Raw genomic sequence first — 21,833 nt, forward strand, 5'->3', positions numbered from 1 at the left:
GGTTCTGAAGATAAAGGAATCCAATGAACGCAACTGTCACACATCTATTTATAGCTTCTGATGTGCACATTCCTATGTTGTCATCATCAGAGGTTATTTAAGCCAAATTCTTTGGCGTGTTTGTCACACGTGTTCACAACCGGTTAAACATAGGAGTTTTCTCCATAGCGTTTATCGTGCAGCATTGGGTGTAGCTTTCGAAAGGGAACTGTAAACATAGTTTAATGTTCAGAGACCTAAAGAAACTGAAGCTGAATATAAGACTGATTTGATGAAATCACACAAAATATTCACACACACATGGTGTTACTGAACCTGGTACAATTTCCTTTTTCCAATTTCTAGTGAGTGAAACTTTAAATGAAAATATGATGATGAAAATTGTTGAAAACTATTGTTACCTTAGTATCTCCAGTTTATAATGTGGTTCATATTTCAGCATATTCAGCAGCTTCACTCCTGAGTCTCCTAGTTTATTCCCAGACAGATCCAGTTTTCTCAGGTGTGAAGGGTTTGATCTCAGAGCTGAAGCAAGAGCAACACAACCTTCATCTGTGACATCACACTTCCTCAACCTGTAGAGAACAATGACACACTCTTCACTCTCTCAGAACAGAAACATCAGATGAGCAAGCATTTTCTCGTGATCACATTTAAACTAACAGTGTGATGATAAGGTGTAGAGGCAATAAGAAAAAAAATATTAATTTAAAGAGGAATAAAGTAAGTTTTCTCTGAAATCATATCATATATATTCTTTTTGCCCCTTAAACACAACATTTAGATACTTAAACTTCATAACAGTGATTAAGAATGATTGATATTACATCTATAGCTCTCTTAGTAACACACTGATGTGAGAATCACATGCAGTAAATTCTACACACAGATGGTAATCAACCAGAATGCCTATTACCGCTGAGTTACATGCTGTGGCAAAGCCAACTATGGCAAAAATAAACTTTTCAAATTTCAAAGTCATTTGCGAAATAAGCACCATGTGGCACAAAGGGACATTTTGCAAAACAGCTGCAATTGTTGAATTTTGAAATGTAATTAATGTTAGAGCTGAAGTCATAAATGAACAATAATAAAAACACAACATTTATGTTATATGGGGAGGCACAACCTAATATTGTCAAGCAATCTATACAAATTCACCAGTTCACATAATATTATTTGTACGAAGAGTGAACTGTTATATAGTCAGGCCCTCTTGATCTATAGGCCCTCTCAGATTTATGAGGTAAATTAAATTAAATTAATCAAATTAAATGTATGCCCTCTCAGATTTATGAGGCCAATTAAATTTAAATGCACTGCAGCTTAAAAAAGACAATCACACCAGTGTGAGAACGGTCAGTGCCAAATGCCATCAGCTGCAAAATTCGTTCACTGTATGGCTTGCACTGAACGCACTCATTTATCATTTATCTCAAACAAAGATCACAACTGTTCAGTGTTTACAGTCATAAGGATTATTTATGTTTCTGATATTTAAATACACAAAGTAGGCCTACTAGCAAATAAATAAATGCACTTGTTTGCACTATTCCAGTGTTCTGGATGTGACATTTGTAATCTGAACTTGAAATATTAATTCTCATATGTAGCCTATCCATTACCAATATATTGAATCATCTGTTTATATTTTTTGAAACACCTGAAAATAGTCCCGATGTCAGAAAAAATATAATAATAATGAGGGAAATACAGAAAAATAATTAAGTCTCCACGCAAAAGGATGAAGCTTGCTGAAGCTTGCTGCAAAGCACCAGCAAAAGTAGCCTAATGATTATGAATGTATCGGGAAAACTGATATTTTAATTATTTATTAATAACTAGTGTTTTCTGAGTCAGTGTCGGCTGTAAAGATTAATTCCTTTTCGCTGATTCATTTAGAGAGAAATGCAAAACTTTTATATATGGATTACATAATCAGACAGTTGCCCATTTGCTTTCAATATGAATTGGTTAATTTAAAAGTAGACATTTCAAGTTTTCATTGAACATATTTCTCATGTCTGTGAGGCAAGCATACACTGACTTTCGGTTGAGATGCGCTCCAGTTCACAGAGACAGAAAGTGCATCCATTTCTTTTCTTTATTTTAGAAAAGCACAACATTTTGATGTTATTGTGTGTTTAAATAAATAACAAATAACACAAAGTTTCAGTTTCACATGATCTATTATTCTAAATTATATAACCAAAAATTTATTATTTTAAGTTATGTCATTATCAGGAAAAAATACAAGTGATGGCGCCGGCGCCTCCACATCATGCAGTATTATTACTTTCCACTCTCTCAAAGTGTTTGATTCGTAAATAAACATACACCAGTCTACATCAGAGACCGATGCCTTAATTTATCAATAAATTGACGGCTATTTGACATTTTAAAATGATCTACCCAGAGCCGCTCCAATTCATAGTTGATCATTAAGCTTTTTTGATCAACATCTGGTGCTGCCATAATAATAATAATAATAATAATAATAATAATAAAAATTGTTTTAATGACTCGTTTATTCATTAAATAATTAAGATACAGAGATACAAACACAGGTGAGGTAATATGCTGAATATGTAGTAATATCGTTCAAATATTAATAAAAAATAAATAGGCTATACATAAACAACGAAATTGAAGATGTATAATGAAGAAGAAATAAAAAAGAATGAATGATGTATGTGCTGTAACAACTCTCGCACGTCGCAGCGGTCTCATGCAGACATTATTGTGAGGAACACAAACACTGTTGCTCTCTGCATGCTGAAGTCAGAAATTAACAATAAAGATGAAATACCACAATTATGGTAATTTCCAAATCTTAGTATCTTATAAGCCTACAACAAACATGAAAAATCAAAACAAGAGCTATTGACTTTTACTGTACAATAATGAAACAAACAAATATTTGGTGTAGTTGATCTAGGATAAGGTTATAAACTATGCCTAATCATTTTATAATTAAATGAAGAAATTAAATTGGTTAACAATGGTTAATGTTGTTTAAAAAAATATCATAAACAAAGTTCACCAGTTACTGATTAAATGTATAATAATAATAATAATAATAATAATAATAATAAAATAAAATAAAATAAAATAGAACAAACATTTAGAACAGAAAAAGGAGCAGCGCGATCAGTGATGAGAATCTGAACACAGCACAACACTATAATAAACAAAATAATAATCAACAAGACCATCATATCTTGCAGTTAGTGGAAAAAAAAAATAGGTGGCATAGTAAAATGAAGTAGCTAGATCATTTCATCTGATCAAGCATCTGATTCTGTTTTAATTCTTCAATCACTGAAATAATAAAATATATAGTTAATAAACTTTTATGACAGAAATACTATGACATGAAGCCTAAATGATTTAATTCTTCATGATCAGCAATTTAGCGATTTAAGTCTGAATTGCGACTTCTGTTTTTAGTAGTCAGAGATGCTCCTCTCCTAACAGATAGCCTCTGGGGTTGGGAGAGGCAGTTCAGTAGCTTCATCTTGGGGGTGCAGAACAAAATATGTGTCAATCATGCTCTTTTATTTGAAGAGTGTCGAATAGCCAGCCTGATAATCCTTTTTTTAACTTAAAGAGCAGGCAAAGTTCCTTTCAAGATAAATCTCTCGATATGTCCATCTTTTCAAGAATATTGTAATGTAATTTAAAAAAAAAATTCAATTGAAGTGTTCAACCCATTTGTTTCAACTGATTTTGTAGAGTTTTAAAATGTGTGAACAGATTGTCAATCGGGCATTATCTAAAACTGAACTGAGGAACGCATTCATGCCAACTCTATAGAAACATATGCAAGTGGAGCAGTCAGGCGCAGATTGGGCTGCCGTGTGCAGGGGCCCCAGATTGGGACTATTTATTATTATTATTATTATTATTATTATTATTAATGGTGCTTGCCAAAGGCGAAGCATCATTATTGTTATTCTAAAGTTTGATGCGCTACTCCTCCCGCAGCTTTTGTCACAGACCCAGGAATGAGGTGTCAAATTGTGCGGATTTTTGAGGAATGGTGTGCTATTACTTTTATAAGCGATCGGGTGTACGATGTTCACCCGAAAAATCGGTCGAAAAATCCCATAGACTTAACATTGGGACGAACTTTGACGAGTCATAGCTTCTAACGAGGATTTTGTAGATATGTGGGTCACCACGTTTGAAGAGGCTGACGGGCTCTGTCAGACCATAACTCAAAATGGGGTGTAAGTTGTACCCCTGGGGCGCAAGAGCTGCCCAAATTTGCCCCGTAGACATACTATGGTGAAGCTGTGCCCATGAAACAGTATGTTTTTCTTACTATGGGAAATTACATAGGGATTTTGTATTGAACATAACTCTGGATCACAATGTCATAGAGACAAGGGTCTGGGCTCATTTTACTCAGGCAACCAATCAGTCTCTCGGGATCATTGTGAAGCTATCAAGCCATGCCCTAGCAACCATATAGAGCACCATAGCAACAAGTTCCATAGACTTCCATTGAAAAAGATCAAAGGAATATCTTTGGATAGAAATGTCACAGAAACATGAGGGTGGGCTCATTTAACTCAGGGCAGCAAACTTCCAATCACAAATCACCTTCAAGACTTCAAAGCCACGGCCTAGCAACCATTTACAGCACCCTAACAACCCAAAGCATAGAGGGATATCTTCAAATCTGAATATCATAGAGGCATGGGCGTTGGTTTAAATCATTCATACTGGCAAGCAGCCTTTGGAGTATCATTACTGGCAGCTGCCAAGGCACTTCCTAGCAACCAAACAGAGTACCCTAGCAACTGTTTTGCAAGACCAATATCTCTGCATCAGAACATCGTAGAGACATTGGGGTTGGCTTATATTGTCAAGCAGTCTTTGCAGTAACATCATTGGCAGCTGCTAGGCCACTCCCTAGCAACCAAACAGAGTACCCTAGCAACCGTTTAGCAAGACCTATATCTCTGCATCAGAACATCATAGAGACATGGTGGTTGGCTCTTTTGACTCATGCTAGCAAACTGGCCTTCCAACATGCTACACATGCCAGCAGTGAATAGCTACATGCTAATAGCAATTAGCTTAGGGTTTAAACATTACACAAACAAGTCAAAATTTGTTAGCATCATGCTAGTAGCATGCTAATAATGTTAACATCATGCTAAAATCATGCTAATCATGTTAGTATGTGCTAAAAACATGCTAGCAGGACAGTAATTATGTTAGCATCATGCGAATCAAGAGTACCGAGTTTTGCCACTGCAAGCACCATTCACATTTTCTTCAGGAAATGTACATTCTAGTTGTTATTATTATTATTATTTTAAAAAAGGGCCCACATTGAAACATTTTTTTCTCCACATTTTTTTTTTTTTTTTTTTTTAAATAAGCAGGTGATTGGAAAGATATGACATCTGGTCAAATCATGTCAATTATCTGTACTGTACTATAGGTGTGTCACACCTATGGACTTTTATTATGTTTGCATATAGTTCTGTCCTGTCTTGTTCTATTCATTTGCCCTCATTGTGTGTATCCTGATTAGTTAACTATCCACACCTGTTTCTGTTCTCCCTGATTACATTCTCCTTCAGTAGTTCCCTTATATAATCTCCCAGTTCTGCTCTGTGTTTGTCGGATCTCATCTTTATGTGAAAGTTTTGTATCTGCCAATCGGTTTTGGATTAAAATAACCTGTCATCTGATCTTCTTCATCTTGTTCTGGTATTTATACACAACCAGCGTGACAAGGTGTTGTAGCCATTAAAGAAAATGTATTTGGTTTCATATTTATATTTAAATATTATAAATATAATATCAAATAATTAATATAGTTTCACAAAGAGCTCAAAAGAAAAAGCAAAGTTTAATATTGTCATTTAATATAATAGGCCTAATTATATGAATATGTCATGAATTATTCATAATTTTAATTTATTTAATATAAATATAATGAATAATTAACAGCAAATGTTGAGCAATTTTGTCTCTTAAATGTTTTCACTATAAACTGATTTAATTTGGAGCGAGATACAGGGGAAGTGGCTTTATTGCATCAGATACATGTCACTTTACTCACAGCTGATGAGTTTGAGTTCTAACCCAGATCTCTAACCCAGAATAAAACCTGCTCCGGAGCAGGTTAGCCATGTAGCATAAGTTACCATAGCAATGAACCCCGCTAAAAACCAATCCACCTTCATAAGCCTGAAAAACCAGAATTTGCTCAAACTAATCTTGAACTTACCTGGGTAGCAACTGAAACCGGCTTTGTGCGACAGGCCATAGGAGATGGCGAGTCGGTGTTGTCAACTTCATCTTTTCAGCCAACACTGACACAGAAAACACTAGTTTATTAATAAACAATTCAAATGTCTCCTTGCTATTTTTTGACACATTTATGTTTTTTACTTTTGCCGTTTTTTTTTATGGCAAGCTTTATGTGTGCTTGAGTGCGGAATAGGATGTATTACCTAAACTCTCATTATGGTGTAGTATTCTCTCCGGTATATATTAAAGTTACTAAATTAATATAAATGTGCGATTGTCAAATAATTTTATTTGTGACAAATAATAAACTAACAAAAATGGGACTCAAACTCTGATTGCTGGATGCACAGTTTATAAAGATGCAACCTACTGACATGCATTTTTAATTATAGGTCTACATAAAAAACTGAACTCACTGTGTTAACATTTACTTTGCTTAAATTTGTTGCAAATAACAAACGCCTACATTTATTTTCAATTCTACATTTGTACTGTCATTTCAGCACTGTGATTATGAATTTGTTTAACTACAATGTTTCAATTGAATTTGTTTGCTACCACAGCTCTCAACGAGCCACGGCAGAATAATACTTGAGAGAATGACCTGACACATTTACTTTTTTAAAGTGTGTGATTATAGCGCCACTTAGCGATAAAAAGCAGCAAATATATGTCCACAATTTTGCTGCCGCAGGAGCGGCAACGGTGAAAGAATTATTCTGGTTGACTACCTACTGTACATTTACTGTACTCCCATTATCCCAGCAATAAAGTATGTGCTTACAGTCTTATGACCAGACCATGTGACTCTCAGAGAGTCAACCAACCTTTCATTTGTTGTTTCAATGGGCAGGCTGTATACATGTTCACTCGCAGCCTAATTATGTCAGTCACTGAATAATATCTATAAGCATTCTTTGACTCTTCTCTACTGATTCATGCCGATGTTCCCAGTCTTGTGTGGAGTGAGTCCTTCAACAGTGGGAAAGCAAATTCTTAATGTTTATTTTGGGGAATAGTGGCTTATGTTCATGCATTTAGCTGTTGGCGGTCTGGGGCTTGCTTTTAATGATTTCTGTTAGTGCCATTTTCTTACTGCATCTGGTAGTCAGTTTGCTCCAACACATCACACAAACATTGCAATTCCTTTTGCAAATTCACTGTTTTCACCAATATGCTGTATTAATGAAGTGATACTTCAAATGTGGTCAAGGAAGGTTTGAGGTTTCCATCCAGACTCATTAGCAGCAGAGCATTAATGTGGTGAGTAGAGCTCAAATCTAGCATCAGGCCTTGATCTCTTTCCTGCCGATACACAGTTAAGATTCAGTTCCCATTCAGTCGGTCACGTTCGACGTACGTCGGACAGACCGACGAATAGGAATCTCGCTAGAGAGGCCAATCTACTTTGAGTGTAACTAAAACGAGCCAATGCACATTGGCATGCAATCATATGCATCAGCTGCTCGCCTCGCAGCGCGGGTATATAATGAACAGCAGGTGCGTTGCATCTTCAGCTTTTCGCTTCGGAGCCGAACGGTGTTTGTTCCTGTTCTCTGCAAGCGAGTGTCTGCTAGAAGACGAGTCAAGCTTTTTGGTTGAACTTCTCTTTTTTTCCGAGTGCAGGCGAACAGCACAGCAGCGGGGTTGAAGTCCTCTCTTTTTCTGTTTTTGTTTCGTTTGCCGTTTTTGAGCAAATAGCTGTTTTGACAGCGTCGGAAGGCTGTTCTCACGGCCGGTACGGTGCACTTTTGAGCGCTGAAAAGCCGTTTTTACGGCTGGTAAGAGTGAGCGCCTTCAAAGAGAGAGAGAGAGCACACGACAGGCTGCACACAATCCCTGTCTGTGTTGCGGCGGCCGTTCCCCTGCGTGCTTCAGCACTTTTAAAAGAGTAAAGTCCCTAAAAGAGCTTACACAAGTAGATTCGCGTCTTTTTAAAGATGACATCCTACTTGTGTTTCTGGATGCGGTCGTTCCTGTCCTCACTGACGTCCACGATCACTGTTTCACATGTCTGGGCGCGTGTTGAAATGATGTTCGTGGGTGTTTCATGTTTTCATATGAGAACATGATCACGTCGACACGCCGGTCGTGACTCTTCTTTCTCCGGGAAGCTTGAGTCCCCTCTGTTGTTGGCCAGCTGCCGCTTGTGTGTAAAAGCACAGCCGCGGGTCTGCCCGACACTCTGGGAAGACCGTGGAGATCAGCGAGAGCAAACCTCTCGCTCCTCTGCGTGTCGTGTGCCGTCGAGCTGCCGGGCTGCAGCGCGGGTTGTCACGGCAACCCAGCGCTCGCTCGGCACTCTAGATGCGCGGTTCCCTTGCATAATCTCCATTGTAGCGCCCTCTCTGGTGCACCAGAAGAGGTCTACTTTGCTGATATGGCTTGGGTGACATGAGGTTGAGGGGTTCCTTCGGGGAACCAACCCCCTAGGGCCCCTCCCTCTCTAGCGCATTGCAAGCTGTGCAGTTTCTGGATTGGATTGCTGGTCCTTCTCATAGGGGAACCTAGCATTTCATTCAGAGCTCCAGCTGAGGGACAGACGTCGATTGCAGAATCGGAGAGAGTGCTGTTATGCTCTGGAAATGAGGGTGACGCTGCCCACTGTAATGGTGTGTGCTTATGCTGACTCAGATTCTGAGTTTACAGCCATGCTTTCCTGGGTCTTCCAGATGTGCATGGAAAACTTGGCAGTATGGGGGTATGTTGGTGCCATAAATATGGAATGCCAAAAGTGCCAAAATCTGCATAAGTTTTTCCTCTCTCACTACCCTCTTGGTTGGGGTGGCTGTACACAGACCACACCCACCCTGCATGTGAGGCCAAGGCACTCTTTTTGCATGAGGGTAGTTCTGTGCTGGGGTTGAGCTGCGCTTGTTGACTAACCGTGATCAAAGTCACGGCGCAGGCCCTCAGCCAGACGATGTCCACCTCAGTGGTCCAGAAGTGCCCCCTGGCTTACCTTGTGAGGTGCGAGAGGTTGTCAAGCTAAATGCTTTCTCAATGCTCCCATCTTACGAGGTGGCCTTTTCGGTGACACTGTCGAGGACTGAGCCCAGTGGTTCTCCTCAGTTAGTAGCGGATCGGGGAGCTTCCCATGACAAACCATTGAGTTCCTCTTGGGCCGCCCCTCGGTCTGCTCGTCGCCAAGGGTGTCGTCCCCTGCAAGAAACTCTGGCCCAGCAGGCTCTGCTGTGTCCATTGCGGGGAGATGACGCCTCCCGTCTCTGCAGCTGTTTAAGTGGTTGGTGAGAATCACCCCTGAGACGGGCGACCCAGAGATGGGTGGGGCTGCTCTTCCACCCCTGGAGGAGGGCCGGGTGGTAAATCCTTTTATTGGGTTTGTTTCTGTTCCACCACTGACCCAAGAGGCAGTGGTACCCAAAATTGAAAGAGCAGTTCCTCCATTTCCAGGTCTGAAGAGGGTTTGGAGAGCAGTGGGAGGAGAAAAAACCTCACCACTCTCATCCCCCTCTTCTGTCGCCAGCGGACAGCAGCGAGCAGTGGGCAGCCAAAGCCTCGACTGCTCCCTCTGTCCATCCGTGGAACCAGGTAAGTGTTGCCTAGCACATTGTGACGCCGCTTCGGGCCGCCTCACAAAGAGAGCCCCCCGAGCCGCGTCCCTGTGTTCCACCTCGCTGCCCCGCTGCGGGTACGCCGGTGGTCCCTTTGGTCCCGCTTGTACGGTCTCTGCGAGCCTGGTTAGCGCTCCCCAGTCCGTCTCGCTGGCTCATTCGGACCATCAGGCTCGGCTATGCGATTCAGTTCGCCCGGCATCCCCCCAAGTTCAGGGACGTCCTCTTCACTACAGTGAAAGATGTCGTTGCCCCTGTCTTGCGTGCGGAGATCGCAGTCCTACTGGCGGAGGACGCGATAGAGCCGGCCCCTCCAGCCGATATGAGGTCAGGGTTCTACAGTCCCTACTTCATTGTACCCAGAAAGAGCGGTGGGTTACGACCGATCTTGGACCTGCGAGTTTTGAATCGGAGCCTGTACAAGCTACCGTTCAAAATGCTGACGCAGAAGCGCATTTTTGAGTGCATCCGTCCCCGAGATTGGTTTGCAGCGATCGACCTGAAGGACGCGTACTTCCATGTCTCGTTTCTTCCGCGACACAGGCCATTCCTGCGCTTTGCGTTCGAAGGTCGAGCATATCAGTACAGAGTCCTACCCTTCGGGCTGGCCCTGTCTCCCTGCGTCTTTACGAAAGTCGTAGGGGGAGCCCTTGTTCCCATGAGAGAACAGGGTGTTCGCATTCTCAACTACCTCGACAACTGGCTCATTCTAGCACAGTCCCGGGGTTAGTTGTGCGAACACAAGGATTTGGTGCTCAGACACCTCAGCCAGTTGGGTCTTCAGGTCAACTGGGAAAAGAGCAAACTCTCCCCTGTGCAGAGGATCTCTTTTCTCGGTATGGAGCTGGATTCAGTCGAACAGATAGCACGCCTCACAGAGGAACGTGCTCAGTCGGTGTTGAACTGCCTGAATACGTTCAATGGCAGGACAGCGGTCCCACTGAAATTCTTTCAGAGGCCCCTGGGGCATATGGCGGCCGCAGCGGCAGTAACCCCGCTTGGTCTGCTTCATATGAGACTGCTTCAACACTGGCTTCACGGCCGAGTCCCGAGATGGGCGTGGCAATGCGGCACGTTCCGGGTGCTAATCACTCAGGAGTGCCGCCAAGCCTTCAGTCCGTGGTCGGACCCTTTGTTTCTCCGGGCAGGAGTGCCCCTAGAACAAGTGTCCCGGCATGCTGTGGTATTCTCAGATGCTCCTGCCACCGGCTGGGGTGCCACGTACAACGGGCATGCAGTGTCAGGGGTTTGGACGGGACCCCATCTGCATTGGCACATCAATTGCCTCGAGTTGCTAGCAGTACGTCTTGCTCTGAGCCGCCTCAAAGGGCCGCTACGGGGCAAGCATGTACTGGTCCGTACGGACAACACTGTGACCATTGCGTACATCAACCATCAAGGTGGTCTACACTCCCGTCGCATGTCGCAACTCGCCCGCCATCTCCTCCTCTGGAGTCAGAAGCGTCTGAGGTCGCTTCATGCCATTCTTGTCCCTGGTGTGCTCAGCCATGTGGCCGACGAGCTATCACGAGCTGAGCTGCCAGGAGAGTGGCGACTCCACCCCCAGGTGGTCCAGCTGATCTGGAGAGAGTTTGGAGAGGCTCAGGTAGACCTGTTTGCCTCACCGGAAACCTCCCACTGCCAGTTGTTTTACCCCCTGTCCGAGGGAACACTCGGGACAGACGCACTGGCACTCAGCTGGCCCCGGGGCCTTCGCAAATATGCGTTTCCCCCAGTGAGCCTACTTGCACAGACCCTGTGCAAAGTCAGGGAGGACGAGGAGCAGGTCCTCTTAGTTGCGCCCTATTGGCCCGACCAGACCTGGTTCCCAGAACTTTCACTCCTTGCGACAGCCCTCCCTGGCCCATTCCTCTGAGGAAGGACCTTCTTCTCAGAGACGGGGCACTCTTTGGCACCCGCATCCAGACCTCTGGAAACTCCATGTCTGGTCCCTGGACGGGACGCGGAGGTTCTAGGTGACTTACCCCCTGAGGTACTTAACACCATCACTTCGGCACTTGCACTGTCTACGAGACGTGCTTACGCCTCGAAGTGGAACCTGTTTGTCGAGTGGTGCTCTTCTCGCCGAGAAGACCCCCGAGGATGCTCGATCGGAGTCGTGCTTTCCTTCTTGCAGCAAGGGTTGGAGCATAGGCTGTCCCCCTCCACCCTCAAAGTCCATACTGCTGCTATCTCCGCTTACCACGACCACATAGATGGCAAATCTGTTGGTCAGCACGACCTGGTCGTCAGGTCCTCCTCGTCCCCCCTCCATACCCTCTTGGGACCTCACTCTGGTGCTAAGAGCACTTCAGATTGCTCCCTTTGAGCCTTGCAATCGGCAGACTTAAAGATTCTGTCTATGAAGACTTTCCTGCTGGTTGCATTGGCCTCCATCAAGAGGGTAGGGGACATGCAGTCATTTTCGGTCGACGTATCGTGCCTGGAGTTCGGGCCGGGTGATAGCCACGTGGTACTAAGACCCCGGCCTGGCTATGTGCCCAAGGTTCCTACCACTCCCTTCAGGGACCAGGTGGTGAGCCTGCAAGCGCTGCCCTCGGAGGAGGCAGACCCAGCCCTGGCTTTGCTCTGTCCAGTTCGCGCTTTGCGACAGTACATAGACAGAACCTAAAGCCTCAGGACCTCAGACCAGCTCTTTGTCTGTTATGGAGGCCAGCAGAAGGGAAAGGCTGTCTCCAAGCAGAGGATGGCCCACTGGATAGTGGATGCCATCGCCCTGGCTTACCAAGCTCAGGGCGTGCCCTGCCCGCTCAGGTTGCATGCTCACTCCACGAGAGGTGTCGCATCCTCCTGGGCGCTGGCTCGTGGCGCCTCGCTGACAGACATTTGTAGAGCTGCGGGCTGGGCGACACCTACACGTTCGCTAGATACTATAGCCTTCGTGTCGAGCCGGTCTCCTCCCGTGTTCTCGCCACAGGTCAGAGGCACGGAGAGGCCCCAGCTTAGTGTCGGCTTGCTGCGCTACATGCGCTTCTTTTCTCCAGAGAGTCCCTACAAGGCAGACCCTGTCGAGTCCTCCGATATCCCTTCGGCAGCCGACGTGGCGGAGCATCTGGCGCCAGGCCTATACTCCGTTGTATCCTTGAGAACCGGGTTTAGGCTGGGTTCCATATGTGTGACCCTACGGGAATCCCATATGGTTGGTTCCACGGTTGCTCCTAAACGAAGCCCGTGTCTTTCCCTCTGGGAGAACCTACCCTTCATCGGGTTGGAGTCACCCCAGCTCTTCCATATGTAGCACAGCCCTACAGGGTTAGTCCATATGTACTTCTCCACATAACTCCTTCGGGGAAGGATGTGGCTTCCGCAGCGTTCCTTTCCCAGCGAAAGGGTACGCTTTCCCAGCGTTATCCAATAGTCTCACTGAATGGGTTTTGGGGAACAGCAGTGATCGACTCTCTCTGTGTTAGCCCTGTCCCACCATCCTCAGGCAAGGGGGTTCAGGTGGCTTACAACAGAGCACTGGAAGGGGGCAGCTCCTGTGGCGCTTTGGTAGGGATTCCTATTCGTCGGTCTGTCCGACGTACGTCGAACGTGACCGACTGAATGGGAACATCTCGGTTACAAAGGTAACCCTCGTTCCCTGAAGGAGGGAACGGAGACGTACGTCCCGTCGCCACAGTCGCTGTACCCCGCTGATGCTGCTGCCTATCCGGTTCGGCTCCTCAGCGAAAACCTGAAGATGCAACGCACCTGCTGCTCATTATATACCCGCGCTGCGAGGCGAGCAGCTGATGCATATGATTGCATGCCAATGTGCATTGGCTCGTTTTAGTTACACTCGAAGTAGATTGGCCTCTCTAGCGAGATTCTTATTCGTCGGTCTGTCCGACGTACGTCTCCGTTCCCTCCTTCAGGGAACGAGGGTTACCTTTGTAACCGAGACGTTATCATTGTCTTCTCGTGTTTCAAATGTACCCTCTAATTCAAAGTATATTTAAGGTCACTAAAAAACATGCAGTTCTGTTTATCAGTTTCATAGCTCTCATTGTGGGGGGTGCTTAGATTCTGTTATTATTCTGTGTTAATTTATATTTAGTTTGTTTTCACTCAGCATTTGTTTCATTAATCTCTAATAAATTACTCTTTGGGCCCTATTTTAATGATCTAAAGTGAACGGTGAATAGTCTAAAGCACACAGTGCAAGTGTGTGTCCGAATTCACTTTTGCTAGTTGTCCTTATTCTTTTAATGAGTAATGGGTGTGTTTTGGGCATAACATGCAATAAACCAGTCAGAGTCTCATCTCCCATTCTCTTTAAAAGCCAGTTGTGCTCTCACTATGGCGGATTCACTATTTACATGGCGGAATTTGCAAGCGGAAAAGCTGAATGCTTTTCTAATGAGGAAATGGAACTGCTCATGAGCATGGTTAAAGCACGCAAGCAGACCAGACCATCTACGGGACAAGCCGGATTCCACCAAAAGCATTTTTATCTTTAGGCACACAATAATAATCTTTTACATCGTAATCCTTTTATTTTAAATATTTGGCATGTTTGTGTGCTGCTGCGCGTCCCTGTGTGTGTAATAAGCAGAGTGTACATGAGTTACACCCACAATTCTAATGCGCTCTTTAAATAACAAAAAAATATTGCTATTTCAGTTGCCTCAAAATAGCAACATGCCAGCAATGCACCTGAACACACCTCGTTTTCAGACTACCACGCCCATGGGTACACAAATGGGTGCACATGCTATTTAAGCAACATGGCACAGGATGTGAAAATAATATCTGCGTTGGGCTGAAACTAGCAAAAAAACGTGTCGTGCCTGGCGTCGCATTGCATTGGGTATATGACAGGACCCTTTCTCTGTGATTATATTTACATTTTATATGATGACACTTAATATTCAACAATATTATTGATCTGCCTGATTTGACACTATTGAATGGGATCTGAACTGAGCTGGACAATGACATCACTGTTTTCTATAGAGCTGCTGTATAGATAAATGACTTACTAATGATTTTTACAACAGAAATGAATCTATACTGAACATAAGCTGGACTATGACACCATTTTGTTCTAGAGTTGCTGTATAGCCAAAATTATGTTCCTGCTATCACTGTAAACCTGTAAGCACTATATAAATAATGGTGACTTGACATGACTTGACACTGGTCTCTGCACATCAGTGATTGATTGTGCATTCACCAGCATTCTGCTACACACCACTTCTACCTTTTCACATATTTTGAGGCAATGCTCATGCTTTTGCAAGTGTGTTCGGTTTGCAAAAGCAGTACAAGGTAAGTTGATTTACATCAAATATTTGTGATAAAACACCTCTTGATTGTAACATGCATCTGTTGTTTGGTTTGTAGTTTGTTTGGTTTCTTTTAACTATTAGTTTTACATACATTTGGGTATAATATATTTAGATCAAAATTTTCTTATCTGGGTAGACTCCTCACCCTTGCCTTCTATTGCCAACAGGATCTGACTGTTCAAGCAGTAATCTGTCAGAAAACTGCCGGATGGGGCTTGCGCCAAAGGATATTTTGTTTGCACTTTGTGCATTTTGTGCACTAAGCATTTTGTATCTACATATTACAGTTGAAGTGTAACTTGGTGAATACTAATCACAAGAAAATGAGACTTATGTCTAAAAAACATTGAAATGTCAGGTTTTGAATTGTGTAAGTCAAATATTCTCAGTTTATGAAAAGAGAGACATGTCAGATGTCCGTGAGTCAGCTCATTATCCACTAATGTGGCCATGCCCATGGAGCGAGTGCTATTCAAATGCAAATTATGAGGCAATACATGTATACATCATCACAATCGTGCATTTATTATCTTCAAAATGTCTATCTACATGTTAAAGCCATGGTTAGCGATCTCTGGAAGCCTCTGTTAGTTTGTGGAATGTCACATGGTATGCCTGTTCTTCTGGCGAGTCATTTGTGGACTAAATGTGCACTAAGCGCCCTCTGGCTGCAAGTATGAATTGAAAACACAGTATCCAGCACTCATAGGGATGACAATAAATATTGAATAAATATTACTCATCTGTATAGAAAATTGACTAATATATGAGAATCCATCAATATTTCTCCAAATGTGCATGCTTTTAAGCTAAAAGCCCTGATGGATGTTGTTTTGTCAAAGATAACAACTTTTCATTTTCATAACTCCTGATGCATAGGCTATTAACAAATTACGGTCACTATAAGAGTAAAACAGAGGTCAAAATGTGAAGCTTGAGTCTTAACATTTAGCACATTAACATTTAGGCTATATAATATAACAAATACAATAGCCTACATGAAATGCCATAGACGTAACATGAATGTTCAGACGCTTTGCATCACAGAAATACATTATATTTTAAAGTATATTTAAATAGAAAACCATTATTTGGTTTGAGACTTGAGACTTCTTTTAAAAATTTTATAATAGTAATGCGTCCAATCTTTTGACTGGTACGTTAATTTAAACTATAATAGACCTATACAAAATTTTCTTCACATGATGTGCAATAATACGCCCATGCATGAGATCACAAAAATCATGTTTTTTGTCAAGAGTGGACAATATATTAACATATTCCTGTTATCAGCATGATCACAGAGGGTTTTTCACTTAGCCTACCTGACTGAAAGGGCTCATTATGCGGGTCATTATACAGGTCATTATGCGGGTCTTTGTCTTCTCAGGTGTGAATCACAGCATTATTCATGAAGATTCACGCCTCCATGCATACTGTGTGTCTTGACAAAAAGTGTCTTACAAAATTTAAATCAATATATTGTTTTATATGAATGAGTAGACAGGATCATTTTATATCATTTTGAAGCAAAAACTCTAGTCTAAAATCTCCAATACCCAGAAGTCTTGTGAACATATTTTGTATTTATTTGGTGGCCTTATTTCATTATTTCATTTTTTTTTTTCAATAACCATGCATACACTTTATTCCTCTAGAAATACAAACATGTACATACATGTTCCTCACATATTATGGTAGCCTAGTTCATGCTGAATACAGTGTAATGACACCTTTTCCATTAATATGTTTATGAACAACTGAAAAAAGCACAAATGTCAGGGCATGTCAAAATTTCTCCAGGGCCCCAAAAATCCTCAGACCCCAGAGAGTTAAAGTATTTTTTCTAAACTCTTAACGCACCAACACACCTACATCACACAATTGGACAAATAGTTAATATTCTGCCCCAAAATAAAAACTCTGCATTTCAAAATGCTAAATACCTTTTTCTACATATACTAACTTTATCAAAACACAACAAAACTGACTCAAAATTAATCAATCTGTCAAAACACTAGCACTAGTTTACTGTCCAACATGAACACATAGTCAATCATAGCGCAATGACTGTCAAAATACTGACAGTTGATGGCATTATGTAAACTGCCTGTCATGTTTCAGTTCTACCTTCTGATAATGTGAAATCCATTGTTTGTTTGTTTTAAAAACTAATTTTCCTTTTACTGTAAGTCATTCTACATTTTTGGTTGAGTGATGAATGTGCATTCTTGGCAACATGGCAACATACTATCTAAAATTGAATGAGGCATTACTTTATAGAATGTACAGTAGAAAAAAAAAAAAAAGAAAAATAAGTAAAATGTCAAAAAGGTCAAATGGGTCCCCTATGCAGAAATTCAGTTGAAAATGCTGGATGGGGGCAGGGTGTTGATGATGCCCACATAGAGGGTGGGATGGTGCCCCTTTAGTTGGTGCCCCACTCAGACCACATATTCTGTGTATATGGAACCGTAGTATTGGAATCATTGTAGTGAAAGCTTTACATGAAGCTATTACAGAAATAAAAAACATGACATTGCTGTCATTGATCAACAACAAATCCAGCACACATGGTTTTTGATTACTATATGGAAGTTTTTTTTTTTTTTTTCTGCAACAAAATGTAAAAAAATATAAAAGGGAAATGTGACTTTTTATCTCACATTCTGAATTGAGAGGAAAAAAAAAGTCAGAACTGCGAGATAGAAAGTCACAGTTACCCTTTTTATTTTCTATTTATGGCAGAAATAAGTTTTCCTAAGTTCCACATGTGTAAGGGGGAAAAACACAGAGATGCAGTCCAGCACATTATTCATCCTCTCCCCTACCTCTTCTTCTCCCTTGTCCTAATCTAACTACTCCTCTCCCCCATCTATTCCTCTCCCTCGCCCAGATATTATTATTTTTCTATCTCTGCTTCTCTGAGTTGTTCGGCATCCACATTGAAAGAAAAAAAAAAAAAAAAAAAAAAAAATTCAAAGAGTCCCTTTTTTACTGTGTATGTCCATGTAATGAAAAGAACTTCAACACCTGACCAACACCCCCAACTGAGATTGGAATCAGCTATTTCTCAATATTTAAGCAATCTATTTCCTAAAAATGCTTATCAGTTGTTTTCGTATTTATGTATTTCTTTTTTTATGTACTTTTGAGCTGCTGTTGTTTCCGAAGTAGAGGTTTTATACTATATTTAAAGATTGGAACATTAGAGCTTCATTTCTGTCATGCTATGTTTAAGCATTTGCAAAAAAGACCAGAAAGATCCATGATTTTGGTATTGGGTAAGCTTGTGTGAAAAGACATTATAGAAAAGTGTTAACTGACTGCATACTGTGTGAAAATTACATGGATTTTGATAATGGTATTGTCACAACAAACAAATGTTGTACTAATTGTGTTTAGAGTTTTAAAAATGTGACTACAGCATCTGAAAAAAAAAAAAAAAATGTAATCCGTATTCACACATTATGATAGAGATGATCTTACCACAGTTTCTCCAGTTCACAGTGAGGATTCTTCAGTCCGTAAGAGAGCAGCTTCACTCCTGAGTCTCCTAGATTATTATATGACAGATACAGTTCTCTCAGATGTGAGGGGTTTGATCTCAGAATTGAAGCCAGAGCAGCACAACCTTCATCTGTGACACCATTACTCAACCTGTAGAGAACAACAACACACTTTTCACTGTCTCTGTTCAGACACACAGACCAGATCAACTGAGACTTTGTATTTTAAACAAAGCACAAATCACAACGTTTGATGTGAGTTTTAACATGCTATTTGCTTAAAAAAATGTAAATCACATTACATAATATGGAAAGATGGATGTGATGATCATTCAGGATGAATTCTTCTTGTTCTTCATCTTGTTCTTTATGTATCAAAGTTCTGACTGCCCTGAGATTGTGTCATGATCACCAGTTGGAGTGCCCTAGATAGCCACTAGAGGACACTCCAACCCGGACTGTTCCTCACCCTAATTGTGAACTGCATTTCCCATAACCCACCTCCCGGACTCATTATCCTTGTTTCATTGCACCCAGCTGTTTTGTGTTTGCTCATTAGTTTATGTCTATTTAGTCTCAGTTGTTTCTACCTTTGTTGGTGGTTTGTTATTTGTGGTTTGTACACTTTGTACTTCTGGCTTTCTGTTTTGTGGACTGTTACTGTGGAGTTTGACCCTTGCCTGTTTCTAGAAATATGACTTTTGATTACAGATCAATCAATTACAGATCAATCACTTAATCATCTCAACTCAAGAAAGAGAGATTGAACACTCTGAACACAGAAAAAATATTTAAAATTATTATTTAATTATTATTTCTTCCACTTCATTTAAACAGAGGTAATGTTAAAATTAAGGAATGGTAATCATGTTGACTCCCAATTGTTTTAATGAATGTAATAATAGTTTAATTCCCTTATTACATTTTTGTTACTTTATGAATAAATACAATTTTTAAAATCACAGTGACTCAGTTTTATGTGAGAGTCATGTATGATCTCACCATAGTCTCTCCAGTTTACAGTGGGGATTCTCCAGTCCAGCTGAGAGCAGCTTCACTCCGGAGTCTCCTATATTATTCACAGACAGATCCAGTTCTCTAAGGTGTGAGGGGTTTGATCTGAGAGCTGAAGCCAGAGCTGCACAACCTTGATCTGTAACACCACAATCAATCAACCTGTAGAAAAAAATGACACACTCTTCAATCTCTCAGATCAACAGAGACTTCATTATGAAAGAAAAAACAATAACATGAGCTTAAATCACAATGTTAGATGGTTCTTGGTCTGTGTCACAGAACACAAAACATAATCATTACACACCCACAGACAAAGATTGCAGAAAAAGCTGCAGAGAAAGATTATATAAAAACTGTCGCATAAAAATATAGAAAATTGTAACAAGGGCTTAATGTAATGAAAGTTAAAGAGTTATGAAACCCCTCTCTTTCAACTCAAGTCGACCTCACAAAAAAGAAAGAAAGAAAGAAAGAAAGAAAGAAAGAAAGAAAGAAAGAAAGAAAGAAACTTCTGTCAGTGGCCCATGCTGTTTCTAACTAAATATCAGGGGTAAAGTGCACTCATTTATTTTCTTTATCTTATGGTGTCGCCTGAATTATATAAGGCATTTGAGTGGTTTATGGTCTACCCTGCATGTTTTTTTATATGTTATCTTATGTATTAGTTTTATTATCTTATATATCATGTGTAATATTGTACAGCACTTTGGTACAACACACGTTGTTTTTAAATGTGCTTTATAAATAAACTTGAACTTGAACTTGAACTTAAACTGTAGCATTTTTATAGCTGACAAATTTACATTCCTACGAAATATGGTACATTGAATACATCTATTCTTTTCCATTTAAAAGTATAAATGGTTATATACTTACGCTATAAATGCATATATTTGAAAATAAATTTCTCATGCAAATGTAATAAAAAATAGTTACGTAGATCACTAAATCTACATACCTTCAGGACACTGACAAAAGAGACGGATAGTGACTTAGAAGATCAAGAAATTCTCGTAGCTTCCCTCAGAAAAAAAAAAAGCCTGCTACACACAAACAATTTGATTGTGTAGGTAGTTGATGGCCAACCAACTGCCAGCAGCTAGAGTCTAGCTCTGACATCATTGTGGAGGACTCTTACACCATGGACACAAACACTTGCGACCCATGAATGCTTCTCTAAACTACTATGTGATCTTAGAGTTTGAAGTATACGTCATAGGAAAGCCCCACTTGCTGTCATGAATAATTAAAATAAATGTCTTCTCATAGAATAAGAGCATGCAGTCTCATGAATAATTATGTCATCGATGTACTATGGTGTACTTCCTGTGAAACTGACATGATGACGATTTTAAACCTGGAAAAGATCTCTACATTATCCAGTTTTCTCCTACAATTAAAATTAATGGATTGTGTTAAACCTGACTGTGCTGTGATTGAGTTTGTTTAAAGCAGAGATGCCCAAACTAGGGCCCGCGGGCCAAAGTTGGCCTGTGATGTACTTTGATTTGGCCTGCCATGTCATGAAGGGGGAAAAAACTGTCATTGAGGTAGAAGTGCACCATTTACCAGCACTCCAACGCAACTCAATGGGTGTTTGACATGCCCATTGTATGTGCCCCATCTGACTGAACTAGAGAAAACCAAAACAAAACCTACATTGAGATGTCTGAAGGAAGACTGCTTAGGAGTGGAAAAAATTATCCATCTGATAATGAAAAGTGCATTACGGAATTTAATAATAATTTATTGTTATTATGTTATGTTAGCCTGTTATTATTACAGCGGCTGTCTCTGATTACACGTGTGCTGCCACAACAAACGCAGAGCATGCAAGACTGAGGAAACAAATGCACAAGTTGAATTATGAAAAATCATCCTGCCAAGTTTGAATTTCTGCATTATTATCTATAAATATGTGCGTCAGGTTTTAACAAAGTTGATTTTTGTTTTTGTCCACGTGAAGTTGTGATAGCCTATATGTTGCATATATGAGAGCATTTGGAGAATATACACTGTTCTGTAGAGGCGCACAATTAGTTGTTAAAAGATTGCAATCTCGATTCACCCACGCGATCTTATTCCTGCATAACAACGATTCTCATCTGTATTAAACCTTTGACAAAAGTAAATTGAAACATTCATATCTGTATGTGGCACTG

At 41.1% G+C, this 21,833-nt stretch overlaps 1 protein-coding gene across 1 annotated transcript in view; it reads right to left on the reverse strand.

The window, feature by feature from the left end:
- LOC125258304 overlaps nucleotides 1–21,833 on the reverse strand; it is a 725,453-nt gene that overhangs the window by 672,763 nt on the left and 30,857 nt on the right. The window contains 3 exon segments of the mRNA XM_048175205.1: nucleotides 402–575; nucleotides 18,635–18,805; nucleotides 19,657–19,830. Coding sequence (XP_048031162.1) covers nucleotides 402–575; nucleotides 18,635–18,805; nucleotides 19,657–19,830 — 519 coding nt within the window.

Source organism: Megalobrama amblycephala, linkage group LG22, assembly GCF_018812025.1.
Source record: "Megalobrama amblycephala isolate DHTTF-2021 linkage group LG22, ASM1881202v1, whole genome shotgun sequence".
In the NCBI taxonomy this organism is placed as follows: Eukaryota; Metazoa; Chordata; class Actinopteri; order Cypriniformes; family Xenocyprididae; genus Megalobrama; species Megalobrama amblycephala.